We start from the raw sequence: 17,026 nt of genomic DNA, 5'->3' as shown, positions 1-17,026 counted from the left end.
GTGTGTGTGTGAGAGTGTGTGTGTTGCTGTCACTGAGCATCATGGTCAAACCTGAATCATTTCAGTTCAGCACCATGGACAGCAGCAGCACACTGCTTCTGATGTAATACATGTGAGTGACCACAAGGGGCGTATATAGAATTACATTTCACAAGTGATGGGTTAAAACTGAGCCATCAAACATTGTCCACGCTGGTTGAGCTATACTTCGGCTGTTTGATGATGACATCATGACTTATAGAGGAGTTCTGCTGTACAGTTTGTCTGGATTAGATGTTCCTAAAGTTTATCAGAAGGGAAAGAAACCTTCACAGTTGAACGATTGAGAATCTCCACAAATGCATACATGACTGATAATTACTTGGTTATTAATTACTGTGGTTAAATTGATTATCATGTCTTCCATAGTGATGTCAGTATGATATATTTAAAGGGGCTATATGTAAGAATCAGAAATGGCTTGTTAACAGCGACACCTGTGGCCGTTAAGTCAACGATAGTCAGCGTCCTCTTGCTTGCTATACGTAGATGCGAGCGAGCATCGGGCAAAACTTGTGAGGAGACCCACACGGGACGTCATCGGACTCCATTTCTAACCGAACGTTAGCTATGGTTGCACACTGTTAGCCCTGAAGCGGGGCTGAGGAGAGTAAAGGCACTCGCGAGCACGCATGACGTCACATTCGTTGGATTTTCCCGGAAAAAACGGCCCGCATTCTTCACATTAAAAGCAGTCTACAGGCTGATAGGAGGGAAACCAGAAAGTTGCGGGAGGTCTCATTTTTTAAATCAGGGTACAACCTGTTCACACATTGGCAATAAAAAAAACGTTTCTATGTGTATGTGTAAAAAAATTACATACAGTCCCTTTAAAAAGCCACATAACTTGCTGCATTATTATGCACTAAAAAAATGACAAGTCAGAGCTGATCTGGAGTCTGCCGTCAAGCTTCCGTCTATGAGAGCCACGAGTCTAGTTAGCGCTGATCGAATATGAATCAATATTCTGTTACTGTAATGCCTATTTCTCGCCTCAAATGTTTTCAGAAACATCTTGTAGTGCACGGTTTAGCTGTAAAATGAGAAAGTTTGTGACAGCAGCCAGGTTGAGATCTCTTCAGTGAATACCAAGCACCGCCCACCAGCCGGAGCACAGCCAATAGGAACGCTCTCTTTCTCTGAAAGACCTGTGATTGATCAAAGTCTTCCGTCACGGGCTAGATCTTTTTAATCTGAAAACAGAGCCATGAGGAGATGCAGAAGTCTAGTTTTCTCTCAGAATACTTGAATTACAATATGCTGAAAGGTTATGATGGAATTCTACTGAAGCTTTAAATGAGAGGTTCTCTAAAGGGACCACTGTTGTCCACAGGGGCCGCCAAAATCAACGCAAAATTAAAGTTCCTCATAGCAACTTTAATGTAAACTGCTGCAACAAATGCCGTAGTGATGTGTAATCTGTCAGTAAAACACAAGAAGAGCCAGAGTTACTAAAATGACATTATGATAATTCACTTTAATGTACATATCATACTTTTAGTGTCTCTCACGCGCAGGTAAAGACGGCGCATGCAACACATATACTGTCCTGTTACAGAATTTCTTCAGGTAGCTTTATAAAAGTTGCCCTCTTCTCCTCATCTTCTTCTTCTTCTGCCTTTTGCATAGTAAAACACTTTATTCTCCCCTCTTTTCCCCTCTCCCTCGTCTTATCTCATCTCCCAGTTCCTTTACTGATGTGAATGTGAAGGACAGGTGGAGGAAGAGGAGGAGAAGGGGAGATATAAAAATGGGAAAACAAAGTAAAAAGAGACAGCTGAGTGCTGGCAGGGATAAAGAGCAGAGAGAGAGAGAGAGAGATGGGGGGGCTGTGAAGAATAGTATAGAAGTGTATTATAACATGAAAAACACTTCTAGCTCTAGATCCCATTCCTATTTACACATACACTGAAACATACAGAATTATTACATCTACTTTATATATTCATTTCACAGAATCTCATATTTTCTTGTCAAGGACAGCAAAACAGTGTTGGCTCCAAACTCTTTAGCATATTTCGACATTATTATTATTAGAGACACGGCATTCGGAGTGGAAACTAAAATTTGAGCGTGGCTATTTCAAAACTGACTCGCATCCATATATTCAACACGCCACCAGAGGGTTTCTTTTCCTCCTCCGTGATGTCAAACGCAAATCTTAAGGGAACTACTGTACCAACAGATATGGCATGCATAGAGGAGCTGCACCACAAAGACTGTATAGGCCTACACAGCACTAACCCACTGCGTACACAGTGCCATAGAGAAGAGAAGAGAAAGAGAGATTAAGCAAGAGGAAAAAGACGGAGACATTTTTTAAATATCGCTGCCAAACACACAATTAGGGGGATTTTTCTTCTTTTTTTTTTGCATCAATTCGGAAGACGAGACGTGCTTAAGACTAAGTTCAACTTAGACATGAGGTTTTAAATCAGGACTTTCAAAAACCCTCCAAACCGCAGCCTGCACAGCCGTGTGTGTGTGTGTATGTGTGTGTGCGTGTGTGCGTGTGTGTGTGTGTGTGTGTGAGTGAATACATGACATATTGATCATGGAAATGTTCATGACGCAACTTTTACAGGCCGAAGAAAATCAAGTAAACAAACACACACTGGAGTTGATCAATAAGAGCACATACACACAGTTACACATTCACTATGACTCTTTGTATTGACCTGCTCGCCACGAGGTCCTGTGAATACTACACATGCCTGGAGCTTTCTGGAAACCGGCCTGTTTGACCATGCGGTTACTGATCAAACTCAGTCCCAAGTGTGACCAACCGGCAGCTAGTGTGTGGTGGTTTGTGATGATTGTCCAGTTTAGATGCTGGTGTGTGTGTTGAGATGCTTCCGTGTCGGTGCGATGAGATGAGTCCTCGGTGGATGTAACTGGGCTGTACGGGTTGGAGTAAAGTCTTGTTCGGGGTTGCGTCTGACCGACAGGAACTGCTCAGACTTGTATGATGAATTCGGGGTTGGTGTAGGAGAAGCCTTGAAACTCGTTCTGGTCCAGATTCATAATGAAGAGCTTGTCCGTGGGCGTCAGCTCCACCGCCATCTTGGTGAACTCCTTGTCGAAGTTGCCGACGTCACGACGAGATTTCTGCAAACAGAGAGAGAAATAAAGGAGAGAGAGAGCGCATTAGAGAAATGAAGTTTGAGTGAATTTGTGCAGCGTTAAAAAAGACAGTTCAGATGGAAGAAGGTTGACAACAAGCAGAAAGAACAACTCTCCCATAGAAGCACAAAGATGGAGGGTATAGAAGGAGGTGAGGGAGGTTAATAGGTTCAGCACATGGAAAGACAATAATCAACAGAGGTGGGACAAAGTCACAAGTCTATGAATTGCAGACGCAAGTCAAGTCAAAGTCCTAAATGTTGTGTTTAGAGTCCTAAACAAGTCATTATGTGCCCTTCACCAGAGAACAGTTACTAAAGTACATAGTGCATTTACAAAAATAAGTTGCATGAATGCCTTTTTAAAATGTGCATTTATTACTTTAAAAAAAAAAAGCTTGAGGTTAGTGCACCAAAGTCCTCCCATGCAACGATGTTCATATTATTTTACATTAATTCAAAAACGTAATGGCAAAAATCGCGTTAACTTATCGCATTAAAGGGACTATTTGTAACTTTCAGAAATGCTTCTTAACAGCGACACCTGTGGCCGTGAAATCAACGAAAGTCAGCGTCGGGCTCGCGCTTGCTCGCTCTAAATATACCTGAACGAGCGTCGCTCAAAACAGTGAGGCGACACACGTCAGCTAAAACCACAATATCACTCTATATTTCAGCTGCTTGGCAGTAATGTTAACTGACCAGACGAAGGTCTCCATGAACATGATTTAGATCTGAACCTAGTGTTGGCTTTTCCTGCCTAAGTGCAGGCTGAGGCAGCGGGGCTCTGCAGCGTGTCTCCCTGCTCTCTCCTCCCGCAGCCGGAGAGAGCAGAGGAGACGCCGGCACCCGGTCGGTAACGAGAAGACAACGTAACTCTCTGAAGAGCTCCGTCACTTCACAAGACACGGGAAACCTCTGTTGGTCTGGAGGAGCTGCAGCATTTATTTCTGCACAAACGTCCCGTGCATTCACTAGATATTCTCAGAGCTAAACTAACTCTTCTGCAGTGTGGAGTGAGCGCGCGTTCACGTCTGGAGGTGGAGGACGCGCGCGCTGTCTGAGTGAAGGAGAGCAGGCAGCGGAGACGAGGCTCCGGCCACACGCGAGTGCGCATATGTGAACGCGCATGTGTGCCGACCCGCTATATTTATACGCTTAAAAAGTTACAAACAGTCCCTTTAACTATATATATATATATATATATATATATATATTTATAAAAAATGTATTTAACGGCACCTTTCATCACACAAAATCAGCAGCAAATCATACAATAAGCAACAAAGCACCAGTAATAAAACATCAATGAAATCAACAATGAGACAACAGAGCAGAGCTCAGCAATGAGTTCAAATCAGTATGAAAAAAGACGCAGTTGTTTCAGTTAAAGTGAGTAATGACCAAATCAATCCAAATGATAGAACGGCCCGTCTACCTGTGTTATTGTCTGCACTCTGCTCCATTGTGCATCACCGGAGTCTTCCAGTAATAATAGCCATGTTCGATGTTTACGTTCATAGTGATAATTTTGGGGGAGTGGCTTTGGAGGGAGGCCTGAAGGGACGGACTTTCTCGCTAGATTTAGAGACTTTTGGAGCTAGTGCTGGTTGCTACTTTCATTGGAAAAGAGTTGGAAACACTGGGCTGGGTTTTTCAGTTGGATAATTTTTTTAAATCTAGCGTGCTCTTGCTTATTTGTCAAAATTACCAACCTTAGCTTCAAGTGAATATGTAAAATGTAAACAAATTTAAAATAATTTAATGTGATGAGTGGGTTGCATCGGAGGAATTTCGTCCCCTGACCACAGTACTTCTAAAATACTAGTTGTTATGGTTACAGCACTTCAAATTTACACACAAATTATTCTTTTAAGATGGACTTTGAAAAATTATGAATGGTTCCTTTAAGTCCAAGGGAAGTCATGTGTATTGTTGAGTCTAAGTACAGTCTAGTCCACACCTCTGATCATCTGTGAATGGTGGCACCACAAGGAGTCTAGACTCAGCAAAACACACCAGTGACTCCATACAGGACTGGGGGAGCAAGTCGACAAGAAACAAACACACCCTGCCGACATTAAACCCAGAAACACAGTCAAAGGATGAAGAAAAAAGACCCACCGAAACATTTCAACAGCACAAATGCAGAAAGATCCAAGACAAAACTTCCAAAGCCAGAGAGAGGAAACGTTCCAGTACAGAATAGACAAGGATCGATAAAAACAGACCAGCTGTAGACCGAATCACAACCGGAAAGGATTTCACACAGGGAAGTGAAGCAGTGAGCCCCAGGCAAGACACATGTATCACACACACACACACAAAGCATTTAGTTTCCTACCTCCTCCTTCTGTCTCATCACAGGGCTTCCAGCTGAAATGAAAACTTTCCCACCTCTACCACTGGTCCTCGAACTCACCACTAATTCTGCTCATTTATGTGTATGGGGCAGGTGTGATGCTGCATATATTATCTCTGACATGTTTGTTTGTTTTGTGGATTACATTTTATTTTAACCCTCCAGTGTAGCTTTTATAAGCACTATATAACAATTAATAAACGGTTGATAACACACTATAATTTATTTAACAACTTTAAATCCTGTGCAGCATCCATAACTGGTGTATATACAGTACATCTAATGAAAGTTTTAAATCATAGTTGTAATAATATAAAATATATATTCATATTAATTATTTACAAATACTTCTTTTCACTCCGTGGCAACCGAGCAAACACTATCCGTTTGATGAAGGCCATGATATGCAGCTGAATACTCCGGCAGAAATTTAGTAAATGGACCATGAATTCTTTTAGTCAAGAATGAAACCTTGAAGCTAAAGTTTTGAACACATTTATAGTTTTAAATCCGCCTGTGAATAGTTTGTACATGTTTATAAACAGTTAATAAACTCATTAAATAAAATATCATTAAATGTGACTTCAGCTATGTTGCTGTTGGTGTATTATATTAATAAAGGTGATTTTTCCAAACCAAATAGCAAAGACTGTACAGAGCGCCAAAGTGAAACCAGAACTTCCAGGTTCTGTTCCAGTAGTAACAAACCCTCATTCAAAATCCCATTAACATTTGTAACTACGCTAATAACTAAACATCGAGTCTTACTCAACAACATGTCATGAGGCTCGTTTCATATGTTTAGATAAGGATTGTAGATTTTTGAAAAGCTATCTAATATTATTTATCTAATATTTAGGGCTGCAACTAACAATTATTTTCATCGTCAATTAATCTGTTGATTATTTTCTTGATTAATCAATTAGTTGTTTGATCTATAAAATGTCAGAAAATTGTGAAAAATGTCGATCAAAGCCTAAGACGACGTCCTCAAATGTTTTGTTTTGTCCACAACTCAAAGATATTCAGTTTACTGTCATAGAGGAGTAAAGAAACCAGAAAATATTCACATTTAAGAAGCTGGAATCAGAGAATTTTTACTTTATTTAAAAAAAAAAATGACTTAAATCGATTATCAAAATATTTGGTGATTAATTAAATGGTTGACAACTAATCGATTAATCATTGCAGCTCTACTAATGTTTTTGTATTTCAGCCTTTCACAAACTCCATTTCCCATAAGCCCTAAACCTTGGCAGGATAAAAACATCATGGCTCGAAAAAAGAGGTGAGTCCATGAGCGAGTCGAGTGACTCTAGTTTGTTCAGACGTGTCCGAACACCGTATAACAGCTTTGGTGACTTTTATCGATACGGAAGAAACCAAGTTAAGATGACATTAAGTACTCGCGCTGCAACATTTTCATAGGAGCTGTAGTTTTATTTCTGTGCTCACAAAGTAATCATTGTCATAATAGTAATCGTACGAAAGTATAAAAGCAGAACACTTGCTGACCTGAGACTATAATGACCAGCCCGTTCTCATTCCCAGGGCGTCAAATACCAACACCTTGTCAGTGTTAGATACCAACACACAACGCACCCTTTAACACCAGTATGAGACACACTGGGCTTTCCATTAACTACAATGTAAACCCATCCACGGCAACAATTAACGTACAGGAACGAAAAGAGACACACAAGGTGGGAAGGATGGGTCCAACAAACACGAGGCTTTCATCCAGGAGAGCGCTGTTCATGTCCAGTGCGTTAAGTTTCACTTTCACATTACAATCAGCTGATCTTTCGTGTTGTGTATTCACAACGTTTAGTCTCATTTTAACTGTAAAAAACGTAGTAGTTTTAAGCCCACCCATGTAGTTTTTTCCTAGACCTAACTAAGTGGTTTTGTTGCCTAAACCTAAAGTGACGCGAAGGGGCATGACAAAGCGGCAGTATGTGATGAGTTGGGATGAGAATGTGTTGTAATGATCCGGGTACCTGATGATACCAAAATATTCTCAGAAGTCAGTTTAATTGAAAATTGTAATTTTTTACGATACGTTTTTTTGTACAAACAAGACATAACGTGTTAGTTCTTTTCCCCCCGTTTCCAGGTTTTATGCTAAGCTAAGTTAGTCATCTCTTGTTTCTAGCCAACCAAATAAAACACATGTTCTTTACCATTTTGGGTGCAGCAGCAGTAACAAGGCAGACACAGCAGAAGTAGTCTGGTAGGCACCAGTGAGTATATTATCAGTTTCCAGTCATACAGGACAATTACACAATCCACAGAAGCATCTCTCTCATCCAGAACAATTTATCCAAATATCTCTCTGATATACAACTCCATATATATATTTATCTTTTTCTCCATCTCGTTATGTCACCATTGATTCAACACCATTACCATCATCACGACAGACGCTCGCTTTTTCCACCTTGCTTCCCTTTTTTGATATGAGCTCAAAGAACAAGATTTGACACGTTGCGACCCTGCATCGTTACACAGTTACAAAAAGATAATACGACCTGCCTCACAATGAAACACACGCTTCATTCATTTCATATATGAAAATGACTGTCTGAGGGTATTGTCTTGTTGGAGAACAGATAAGCTATAATGCATATTCTAATAATTATACATGTACAGCAAAATGGCACTAGATGGCTGCCCTTCGTCACAGTTGTTGAGGACAATATGTTTCCACATCCTCTGGATTCTGAACTCTATTTTGGCACTTTTGGACGTCCTAACAAACTACCAGCTTCACAAGACTCTTCATATGTGAAATTCTCCCAGAAAAAAATTGTTTACAAGCTAAGAGATATGTCATTAAAAACACAGTGTGATGTTTTCAGTAATGAATCAGAAGAAAAGTAATGAGATTTCAGTTAAAAATCACTAACATGACGCAGACTTACACTTTTGCTGACTGCATGTATAAAGACTTCTATCCTCTGAATGGTTAAAAATTTAAATCAGCCAAAATGTTAAGCTCACCACGACACTGACTGAACAGAAAGTGTAGAAGTATTTGGTCCTATAGACAAAATAAAGTCAACATTGGGAAACTGATTAGTACTCAAAACAATCATAGCAAAGCAATTGGTCAGTTTTTTCACTTACACTGTATGAATATTACCAAATATGTGGTCGTAGTACACTCATCAATATTACTGATAGTCGTCAATATGCAATCACAGGGAGGGTGACACGGAGACAGAGCAGGTTCAGGTCGGCCCCGAGGTCGGCCCCCGTCATGAACCTGTCTGGTGTGAGCAGCCGGGGCGGCGTTCAGGAGCAAACTTCTGCACTAAAGATAGAAATACAGCCAGTAGAGCTGATATGAGAGTGTCACATGACTAGTAAACTGAAAACAGTGTCACTGCTGGAAACAAGACTAGTCTCCTACTGGCAACTTGACACATAAATATCTGATTATTTCTCCTGATTGTTAGCCTTTCAGCACCCGTCTTGCATTTCCATCTGAACGTTATTTAGAGAATTTTTGGGGGAAAATATGCTTGTTTAATTTCTTTCCGAGAGTTAGACGAGAGGATAGATATCACTCATGTCTGTGCTTGAGATACAGAGCTGGAGCCCGGAGTAGGTTTGCCACAGTTAGTGGTGTTACGCGGTGTTCAGGTATACACCGATTACAATACTTGCCCATCGCCTCCGGTCATTTTGCTTTTTTTTTTATAGAAATAAAACCCATTTAGTTCATTTTCGCAGGCAGCGCCCACGTTCATCAAATAAAAACCTCTATTTTGTGAAATACTAAGCGTCTTATCAATACAGAGTCGGAAGATGGACGCTACAATTATAAACTGAAAGTGGAAGTGTCTGCTCAGTACAGAGTCTTAGCTCAGAGTAGCAGGAGTCAGATTTCACACACGCGGGACGAGAGAGAGTTGACAGACAAGACGATGGCGGGGGAATTTGGTGTCAAAGTGAAAAGCAAAAGCGCTTATTTGGCAATATTTCAGATGTAAACCAAATTCTATCAGGGAACTATAACGTTAATGAGGCAATCGCCGTGAGGAGGACAGAGCGCTCACAGCCAGTGTGCGCGGCGGCTCCAGGTGGAAACCTGCGGCCCCAAAGCGTAAGCTCGACCGGAGAGGCCAGGCACACAACAATCCGACGTTAAGGATGACAGTAAGCACTCTACACATATTGAGGGTCATCTTTTCTTGTAAAATGTCCGGTGTAATCGGCAACACCGGTGTTGTCACAAGTTGTCACGGCCTTCATCGCCGCTAGTTCTTTGATGTCGGAGGTGCTAGTAGGGATATTCTTTTACTCTGGAGAGAGCCAGGCTAGCTGTTTCCCCTTGCCTCCAGTCTTTATACTAAGCTAGGCTAATCGCCTTCTGGCTCCAGCTCCTTACTTTTATGCACAGACATGAGATTGATCTCAACCTTCTCATATGAGTCTCAGAAAGAAAAAGCATATTTCCCAAAATGTTGAGCTATTCCTTTAACGTCTCACCCTGCCGAATGCATCCTGGATATGACATCATGGTGATTTTTGTTTGTTTGTTTGTTTTCAATGCATGTTTCCGAGGTGAGGGGGATTACTAGTGCAGCCCAGTGATATGTGGCGTGGTCAGTGAGTTGTGTGAGGGTACTCAGGGTTAACAAATGAGAAGCCTTGGAATTCGTCCTGGTCCAGGTTGGCTATAAGCTCCTGATCTGGGGGGGTCAGCTCGGGGGGGTGGCGCGTGAAAAAGCGATCAAAGTTCTCAGCATCACGCCCACACTGCCGTGAGGAGGAGAGGAGAGAGGTGGAGAGAGAGATGGGGGAGGGAGGGGATGGAGTGAGTTTCATGAGAGATGTGAGGAAAAAAAGGACAACAACAAACGACAAAGAGAAAAAAGAGAAATACAACTAAAACATGGCATCAACCAATCAAATCCCTCACAGCCGAAACTGTGGATTTCCATTGGTCCGCATGTGAGCCAGTGACATCTCAGCTTCATCATTGGTGATTACACTCACAAATCTCAGCTCAGCATTTGTCAGAGTAGTGACCAATGGAAAGTGATGGTTGGGTTAAGGGGGGGGGTGAGCGATCTAATCTATAACTTACCTTGACTAAGTATGTTATTTCCTTCCTTACTGTGACTCATCTCTAAGGTAATGACGTTCAGGTAATATTCAACAGCTGAAGAGAGTAAATGTGTGTAATATACTCACAGCTTTAGGTTTGAAAGGCGGCTGGACCTCTTTATTCTCCAGTTTTTCCCAGTCTATATAACGGAAGAAGGCGTGCTCCTTGATGTCTCTCTCCCCCTCTGGACCACAGCCCAGACGCTTACCTGGGTGCTTGGTCATCAGCTAAAATCACACACACACACACACACACACACACACATACAAAGTGAGAAAGGTTTGAATATACAGTATGTGTGTGTGTGTATGTGTGTATACTGTGTCCAATAATACAATACAGGTTGTCACTCTGCACGAAGCCGTATTAAAAGGGATGGGGTAAGGAAGCAGGTAAACTCTGTTTGGACTAGCCAAACGGACTATGGCTTGTGAAAGCTCCCTTACAGACCTACATTTACTTGCATTGCAATTTTCAGTAAATATATATATGAACTATCAATAGCTACAAGCTACATAACCACAAGGATCGATTTTGATCCTTTCTTTAAACTGTCAGGCAAAAGGCGTTGGGCAAAAACAGCTGATGGAGCCTGTGGAGCGGGGCTGTGTGCTTAACCGGGCCATCAAATGTGATTAACGGAAAATGGGTCTCTCTCTCTCTCTCTCTCTCTCTCTCTCTTTCTTTCAAAGACAGTAGCCTTGACGAGCGGTGTGACTACAGGCCTGGCGCTGAAAAGAGAATATTTTAACTTTTATGCACGTAGGGTGGAGCGCACACAGGGCGGAGCGCACGGCAGGCGCGCTGTACCATTGGAAAACAATGGTTTTGCAGGCGACGCATTTCTAGCGCCGCATCTCAGTTTGATCAGGGCCTTAAAGTATATTTGAAGTAAATTTGATGGTCATGGTCATATCGTCCAGCCGTAACATCCATCACCATGGATACTGACAGACGCCTTACAGCTGTTGAGTTACTGTATATCATGTACCATTTTTCAAAGTATATTTGAGGGCATTTTCCCCCATTATCAGATAGCGGAGAAGGACCTGCAACAAAAGACTCTGGGCCAGAATCAAACTGGGGACATTGCGATAATGTGGTCAGCATTTTAAATACGTCAACCACAAGGACAATATATATATACCATGATATTATGAACTGTCTAACTGTAAATGTATAAAATCCCCTAAACAATCAGCATGGGTTATCAAAAAGATGATGCATTCTTTAAATGACGGATCTTTTATTTAACTTTACTCAGTACATTCTGGGATTTTAAACCCACCATCAGAGGGCAGCGTTAAGAAAGCGTACAAACAGGTTTATGTGCTTTACCAAAATGTTAACCAAGTAGCAAGATGGAACTCAAACTATTATGGTGTTTTCGCCATTATCAGGTACTCGCACCTCTTATTAAGGGCAGTGGAGAATGATAAGTCAGCTCTGCTGTAGCTGCACTGTTGGAGTTATTCTTACGCACTTTCACTATAACCTAAGAGCCCTTAACGTGGCGTTCTCTCCGGTGTTCAGAGTGGATATGGAGCAGGTTTAAGGGCCACATTAGGACGGAGTCTCTATGTGTATTTGTGCATGCATCCTCACCCCCTTGCAGATAGCAACAGCTTCTTTGGACATGGATTTAGGGTAAGAGACGTGATGCTCCATGATCGACTGGAACAGCTCATCTTCATCTTCCCCGTCAAAAGGCGGCTGGATGGGCACAAATATACTTCATCATTTGTCTTCTCAAAATTGTTCCCAATAAAAAAAATAATAAAGAATGCTACACAAACCTGTCCAGCAAGCATTTCATAGAGCAGTACTCCGAAGGCCCACCAGTCTACAGACTTCCCATAAGGCTGATAAGCTATTATCTGTAAGACACAACGGTGGAGTCGTGAGTCTTACTCAGGAGTTAGAAAATGTATTTAAAAAAGCACCAATCAACTACCTCACAGCACGTAAACACACCTCTGGAGCGATGTAGTCTGGTGTCCCACAAAAAGTCTTTGTGGTAATCCCATCGTACATGTTCTCTTTGCACATGCCGAAGTCAGCTATCTTTATATGGCCTTCAGCGTCCAGCATCACGTTGTCCAGCTTCAGATCCCTGAAAACAAAACACACAGGTATTTATTCACACCTGTATTCTGAAACGATTGTAAACTGCACATGCAGACTGCAGCGGATTCACAAACTGACTCACCGATACACGATGCCTTTGGAGTGAAGGAAGAAGAGTCCAATGGCGATCTCTGCAGCATAGAACCTAAAATACAGACAAACACCAGTTTCTAGCCATATGTGTGTGTCTGTACTGACGTGGATACACAGTAACCGCTCCTAAATACCATCTTAGAGCTGGGTTATAGGTGCAGACTACTGGTTTTCATATTTGGCACTAGGGCTGGGACGATACACCTCTCTCCTGATGCGATACTATCACGATAGTTGGGTGCCAATTCGATATGTATTGTGATTTAAAGTAGTGCGATTCTACAAGTACTGCAATTCGATATTAAGATTTATTGTGATTTTTGTTAACTTTTTTAACAGCAGACGATGGAAAAAAGTTACATCATACACTTCTAGGGACATTTAATTTGGAAAATATCTATATTGATGCAGTAAAGAAGTTTCAGCATGTATGTAGTCAGAGATGTCTTGAAGTCAGATATATCAGTCATTGTACGGCATTATTTATAAAAAAAATTCCATCAACCCAAAAAATCTAAGAATAAAGACACTTAAATCATAAATTAGTGGTATTTTCTTTTTAATTTATAAAGGGACATTTCATGTTTTATACTTCTGAATGTATTTAACATAAATGTCAGTATATGGGTGCTCTACAGTTGTAGCGTCGGCTGATTTGACCACGGAGATGAGAGTGGCGGCTGGCTTGACCGCACATTACAGCAATACGATAACGTTTCCTGTCCATGACAGAGTTAGCGTGCAGCTTTAGCAGTGATGTCTAGCTCTGCTTTTCCTGCAATGTGTGAAACCCAAAGTGTTTCCATACTTTACGTTGGATTTAAAATGGGAGGGTGCAGGTCGGAGAAGCTGCTACTTTTATCCCTGAAAACTGAGTAGGCCTACTGTGTTTTCTATTGTGAAGACCTGCGTCACTGGTCCATGATTTTGTGAATGTATTCTATGGCACCTTTAATATTTGTGTCCTTGTATCGCTCTTCTCTAGGCGGACATAAATAAAATGTGAGAGCGTACTCACACAGCATGAGGCTCCTTGAACTTGCCGACCTGTTGGATCTGGTACATAAGGTCTCCTCCATTTATATACTCCATGACAAAATACAATCGGTCCTAGGAGACAAAGAAGAAGAGGAGAGAATAAGTGATCAGCGATAAATCGTGTTTCTGCATGTGCTCGTCCTGATTAATGCAAGATGTTGTGTATCCATACTGTACCATGGTTTGGAAACAGGAATGCAGCTGAGTGAGGAAAGGTGGTTTCCCAGCCAGAGCGAGGACTCTCTTCTCCACCATGGTGCACTCCACATCGTCATCCTGGATCACCACGTCTTTCTTCAGGATTTTGACGGCGTACAACTCATCGGTGCCCTTCCTCTCAGCCAGCATCACCTGAAGAGAGTCAACAAAAGGGAAATAAATAATGAGCTTCACAGTGATTTAATTATGTTTACCAGCTGCTGGCTAGCATTTCTCACCATTAAAAAAAACACTACTAATGTGCATCACCTTGCCAAAGCTGCCTTTGCCCAAAACCATGATGAAGTTGAAGTCCGAGAGCTTGACCCGGTCCTGATTGCCATTGCTGTCATACTTGCACACCGAGGAGGAGGAAGAGGAGTCTGTGGGCTTCCCTGGACCCACTCTCGCCCTCTGGAGAGAGAAGGAAGAAGAAGATTATGAGAAGAAATAGCCTAATATAAAAAAACCCTAAAAAACAAGGATGGTACAAATTAAACCCGTTGTCATTTTGTGTCTCTGTTTCTGTGCGTCTCACCTCAAACTTTTGTCGTAGTTCCTCGTTACCTTCTTCTCCCTCTGCCTGAACGGGAACATTAAAGTATTCTCCTTCCTCCTGGGACAGCATCTTAAACCTAAACCCCAGAATAAAAACATTAAATACAGGATTATCACCAGACTATGACAATAAAGCCCTTAAATGTTCACACCCCTGTTCCCTCTGCCTTTGTTATTTATGTCTACTGGGGGTGGGAATCACCAGAGGTATATGACTGTATGAAAATAATATGCAAGATAAGCATATCGTTTGTTTTCATGAACGGCCGAATGGTGCAACGCTTTAAAAGTTGCGGCCGCAAGGAATTGTGGGGCGGCGTTATCTCCTTTCCTTTGGTAAAGGATGGTCCAGTGTATCCTCTGCTAAAGGAGATAATAAAGGAAGCATTGATGCACCTTTCTTTTGCATTTAGAGAATTCAAACAGCTCTTATCATGACTGCTACTGAGGTACTTCCGGGTCATTTCACTCTGTTAGGAACCTTCCTAAGTAAATTACTTTTCAACTGTAGCCCTAGTTTTCATTCACATATGTTGAGGTCAGAGGTCAAGGGACCCCTTTGAAAATGGCTATGCCAGTTTTTCTTCGTTTTGCGTAACTTTGTAGCTTATTTAGCGTTCTTCTTGACAAGCTCCTTCGGTTTTCCAGCTTAATATGATACCACTCTAGCTTGAAGACTGAGCTCGCTACAACCTCTGAAAGACAGAATAGCAGCTGGGCCTGCCGGCGGATTGTTAAGAGGTAGTTTATATAATAAAAGATTGGTATTTGATGTCTGTGTATCGATACAATATTGCCATGCAAAATATCGCGATACTATGCTGTATCGATTTTTTCCCCCACCCCTACTGTCTACACCTGTGTCATTTTCCCAATTATCCACCATATGTTGACGTCTTACCATCCATCTATCCCTAGTTTCAGTAGCTCCGAGATCCCAAAGGACAGGGATCCCATGAAGTCGTTCCTACTGGTCAAATCCCAGTCCCAGATCTCCAACGACAGACGGCGGTCCTTGTCGGTTTCTTTTAGGTTGCTAAGAAATGAGAAACAGAGTCAGATGAAGGGTGTTCTTAAAATAGGTAAAACAATTTGATTTCAAAGTCACATTCATCACATCTCTCTTTATTTAAACTGGTAAACACCTCAGCAGGTGACAGTTTTTCATGCCTGTGCCTCGTCTAGCAGTCACACAGCAACCCAGAATAGCTTGAATAAACAGCAAGCCAGAGCAGGAGAAATAATGGGGACAGGGTCACTTGCATGAGCTCCAGTTAGCTTTGTGCTTTTTGTGACTGAAAATTGGGCCAAAAACCTTGAAACCAAACAAGTGCAATGACAAAAATAAGTTTGTTGAAACCTCATCTGAGATAAAGACTCACAAAGTGAAGGACTCGTTCCAGGTGGGGTTGAGACAGCATTTGATGGTCTTGGTCTTCTGCTTGCTCTCACTCTTGGGATCTGGGATCAGCTTGAGCTTGACGTAGGGGTCTGACAGGCCGTTGGGGTCCATGGGCACCAGGTTCCTCGCCTCTTTGACTGCGAGAGGTTGTGGAGGACATGATTACAAAAGAAGAAGAAAACATGCCAAGATGATGCACACTTTTAGACTGTTTATTCTGGGATTTGTCCTTTCCGGAGGACAGCAGGACGCGAACCTGTAAGTCCTGCCCTAAATAATTCTGGCTACATTTGACAACACTTAACGACAGTTTAGCTTCTGTTCCATAATCAATCCACAGCTGTCTGAGAGAGACAGAGCTCTGCACGTGGATGCATGTTCCAGTGGCGATGTGGGTCAATCGTTGGCTCATTGATCGACTAATGGACTTTCCAGTTTTAGCCCTATAGGCTGATAGAGAGCTTTGAGAGGCGCTCAGTGTGTGTGAGTGTGTGTGTGTGTGTGTGTGTGTGTGTGTGTGTGTGTGTGTGTGTGTGTGTATGAATTGAAGTGAGTGCACTCACTGGTGACGGTGAGAGTGTCGTCAGCGATCTGGGCAGAGATGTGGATGCGTCCTCTCCTCTCAGTGTGATCTGTCCCACACAGGCTCGGGACGTTGGCCACGCACCGCTTGTGGATGTTCATCATACAGTCTGAACACAGACGCACAAAAACACACAAGTTAATTTAGTTCATACAGTTCAAAATACAACGTACCCTCGATCCTTAAACCCTCAACTAGGGCTGTCAAAATATCAGATGTTCACCACATGATTATTGAGGCCAAAGTATCCACGATAACGATATTATCGCGATACCTAACAGTGGTTCCCAACCTATTTTCCTTGAAACCCCCCTACTTGTATCTAAGAAAAGCTGAGGTCCATCCGACGTAATCATTTAAAAAAAAAAAAATTACAAATCCTCAA

At 42.0% G+C, this 17,026-nt stretch overlaps 1 protein-coding gene across 2 annotated transcripts in view; it reads right to left on the bottom strand.

The window, feature by feature from the left end:
• Positions 1-1,496: 1,496 nt before the first annotated feature.
• Positions 1,497-17,026, bottom strand: part of LOC119485318 (protein kinase C beta type) — a 39,583-nt gene continuing 24,053 nt past the window's right edge. The window contains exons 5-17 of one of the 2 annotated variants that reach the window (XM_037764825.1): positions 16,622-16,750; positions 16,039-16,195; positions 15,558-15,692; positions 14,637-14,733; positions 14,369-14,512; positions 14,078-14,251; positions 13,881-13,972; positions 12,852-12,914; positions 12,617-12,755; positions 12,439-12,519; positions 12,248-12,355; positions 10,729-10,869; positions 1,497-3,147 (exon numbers count right to left, since the gene is read on the bottom strand). In XM_037764825.1, the coding sequence (XP_037620753.1) occupies positions 2,995-3,147; positions 10,729-10,869; positions 12,248-12,355; positions 12,439-12,519; positions 12,617-12,755; positions 12,852-12,914; positions 13,881-13,972; positions 14,078-14,251; positions 14,369-14,512; positions 14,637-14,733; positions 15,558-15,692; positions 16,039-16,195; positions 16,622-16,750 (1,613 nt within the window). In that variant the 3' untranslated portion in view covers positions 1,497-2,994. Of the gene's footprint in view, positions 3,148-7,745; positions 10,291-10,728; positions 10,870-12,247; positions 12,356-12,438; positions 12,520-12,616; positions 12,756-12,851; positions 12,915-13,880; positions 13,973-14,077; positions 14,252-14,368; positions 14,513-14,636; positions 14,734-15,557; positions 15,693-16,038; positions 16,196-16,621; positions 16,751-17,026 lie in introns of those variants that run through there. The other variant, XM_037764824.1, reaches the window with a different exon arrangement.

The sequence above is a fragment of the Sebastes umbrosus genome, chromosome 3 (genome assembly GCF_015220745.1).
Source record: "Sebastes umbrosus isolate fSebUmb1 chromosome 3, fSebUmb1.pri, whole genome shotgun sequence".
Classification (NCBI taxonomy): Eukaryota; Metazoa; Chordata; class Actinopteri; order Perciformes; family Sebastidae; genus Sebastes; species Sebastes umbrosus.
Note: the sequence above shows the minus strand (reverse complement) of the source record. Positions and strands in the feature narration are given on the sequence as shown.